General features: G+C 28.6%; 1 protein-coding gene across 1 annotated transcript in view; it reads right to left on the minus strand.

The window, feature by feature from the left end:
- Positions 1–467: 467 nt before the first annotated feature.
- LOAG_18698 (eukaryotic translation initiation factor) overlaps positions 468–2,392 on the minus strand; it is a gene marked incomplete at its 5' end in the record, with an annotated part of 8,705 nt that continues 6,780 nt past the window's right edge. The window contains 4 exons of the mRNA XM_020451361.1: positions 468–794; positions 1,119–1,286; positions 1,542–1,762; positions 2,086–2,179. Coding sequence (XP_020304860.1) covers positions 501–794; positions 1,119–1,286; positions 1,542–1,762; positions 2,086–2,179 — 777 coding nt within the window. The 3' untranslated portion in view covers positions 468–500. The remainder of the gene's footprint in view (positions 795–1,118; positions 1,287–1,541; positions 1,763–2,085; positions 2,180–2,392) is intronic.

The raw sequence follows: 2,392 nt of genomic DNA on the forward strand, positions 1-2,392 counted from the left end.
AAAGTAATAAAAAAAAAATAAAATAAATAAAAAACAAAAACCAAAAACAAAAAACAAAAAAAAAAAAAAACAAATAAAAATAAAACCAAAAACAAAAACAAAAAAAAAAAAAAAAACTAAACAAAATGTTGAATGAGCAGCAAGAATGAATACTTCTATAAATATTTTTTAAAAAAAAAATCAATGGAAAAAATGCTACTGGCGATAAGAACACTTCAAGAAACAAATGATGAGCAGTATTCGATCTGAGTGATACTAAAAAAAAAGAAAAAAAAACAGCTAACGAATATATTCCACTATAATTTAAATTTTGTTCTAAAATGAAAAGGATGGTGGAAAATTTTTTGAAACCAAAACATTTCAATGATTTTTGCATAACTTCACATAACTTCATCCTTTGTAACATATTTTACAAGAAAAGAAAAGAAACTAGCAGAGAATGCATGCACTGAAATAAATAATACAACATTTGTCTAATTTTCCTAAAATTTTTTTCTTTTTTAATCTAAGGCAACTTCTTGCATGGTTTGTGCGGTGCTGCTACCACTGACAATTGCGCTAATATTATCCATCTGTGATCGTGACGAAACTACTGCTATGTCATCACTATTTTCATTTTTTTTAATGCTACTTGTCGCATCTTCCAATATCTTATTATTGTTAATGCTATTTTCCAATTCGTCATTTCCTTCATTAACTTCCGACGATGTTGAAATACCTCTGAGTTGTATAAATATTATTCCATTCAATATATTTAATATTTCTAGTACACTATGTAATGACGGACGATGAATCTGAAAACAAAGATTTTAAATAAAATTTAGCTTAATTTAATTTCAACCAAACTAAACTAATCCTACTTGACCTATATTATTCCGTAATAATCACTCCAACTTTTATAATGAAAAATACCTTTCAAAACGCACGAAATCTAGTTTAAATCTCGGCAATCACGAATCCAATAACCATTTAACAACCACACTTCACTCATATACCTTACGCACTCATTTCTTCTGTCAAAATCCATCCATTCATCTTAATCTCCCGAAATCTTCCAAGTATAATCGAGCAATTCCATATGTCAAATTTTAATTGAAAAAGCCTTCAGAGAGACAAACCTCAACGGGAAGAAGCTGTCCAATGTTGTTAGAACCTTGCCGATTAGCTTCATTGATACGTTTTTGGAAAGTAACAGCCTGTTGCGTTAAATGTTTCAAACATTCACTGCTCTCTTTGGTCTTTTCATGATCATTGCCAAAGGTTTTTGAATAAATTGTGAATGTTTCCTAAAAATTTTTAATTTGCATTATTTTTAAAAATAAAAATTGCTTCCTTTAATAGAAATCAAATAAATTTTTTGCTGAAAAAAATTGAAAATCAAGCGCTCAAATTTTCCTGAGATGATAAACTTTGTTTCCAAGATTTTATGCGAACTGTTAAGAAAACTCTAACAATTATGAACCATCAATTTAATTGCAATGTTGCAATAAGAAAGGAAAAAATTGAAATATTTATTCAACTGAGTATTTCCATAAACATACCCTTTCCATTTGTAGGGCAGTGCGGAAATCGCCACGGCATGAATAAGTCCTTGCTAGCAAATGATATATAAGCGCTGTCTTCAAAGTTTGTGGTTCCATGTAAGTTTGGTGCAATTTCAGGGCATTTTGTAGAAATTTCAATGCATCATCGAATTCTTGCACGGCATACAGTATTACACCAATGTTACCATCTATTTCGGCCATGAATGGATGATTTTCTCCTTCAAAAGAACACGGATGTCAGTAATTTTGAACATTTATCAAACTCATCAAATGCAAGAAGAACGCTCACTAAATTCATTTAGTAAAAAAAATATTAAGTATATGTTAATTAAAATAAGAGAAACTTCACTTCAAAGTTTCCTGTGATCTTCAGATCATGCTAACTTTACAATTTCAGTTGACATTTTTTAAAATAGTTCATTTATTCATGCATTTATAGTTGTGCATGATGATTTAATAATATAAAGTTAATGTGAGCAGTACAAGATGAACGAAAAATATGCATTCAGTCAAACATGAAGGAAATCTCAAATAATTATACCATGAATAAGCAATAATAGGTAACGCGCTCGATAGAGTAATTTCAGTGCAGCAGCAATATGAAGATTTGCAAATGAGAAATGAGCGAGATTCAACTAAAATAAGAAAATGTTCAAATTATAAAATCCAATTTAGCAATTGGAAAAAAAAATTGACTATATATGAATTTATCAGCTTATATTTGCAGAGATATAATTGAAATGAGATATTAAAGTGTATTGAATAAAAAGTCATAGTTTTGATGTATAGATCAAAATACTTCCAGTGTTGACTGAAAACGTATATATATATATATATATATATAGTAC

Source organism: Loa loa (assembly GCF_000183805.2).
Source record: "Loa loa unplaced genomic scaffold supercont3.451, whole genome shotgun sequence".
Lineage (NCBI taxonomy): Eukaryota > Metazoa > Nematoda > Chromadorea > Rhabditida > Onchocercidae > Loa > Loa loa.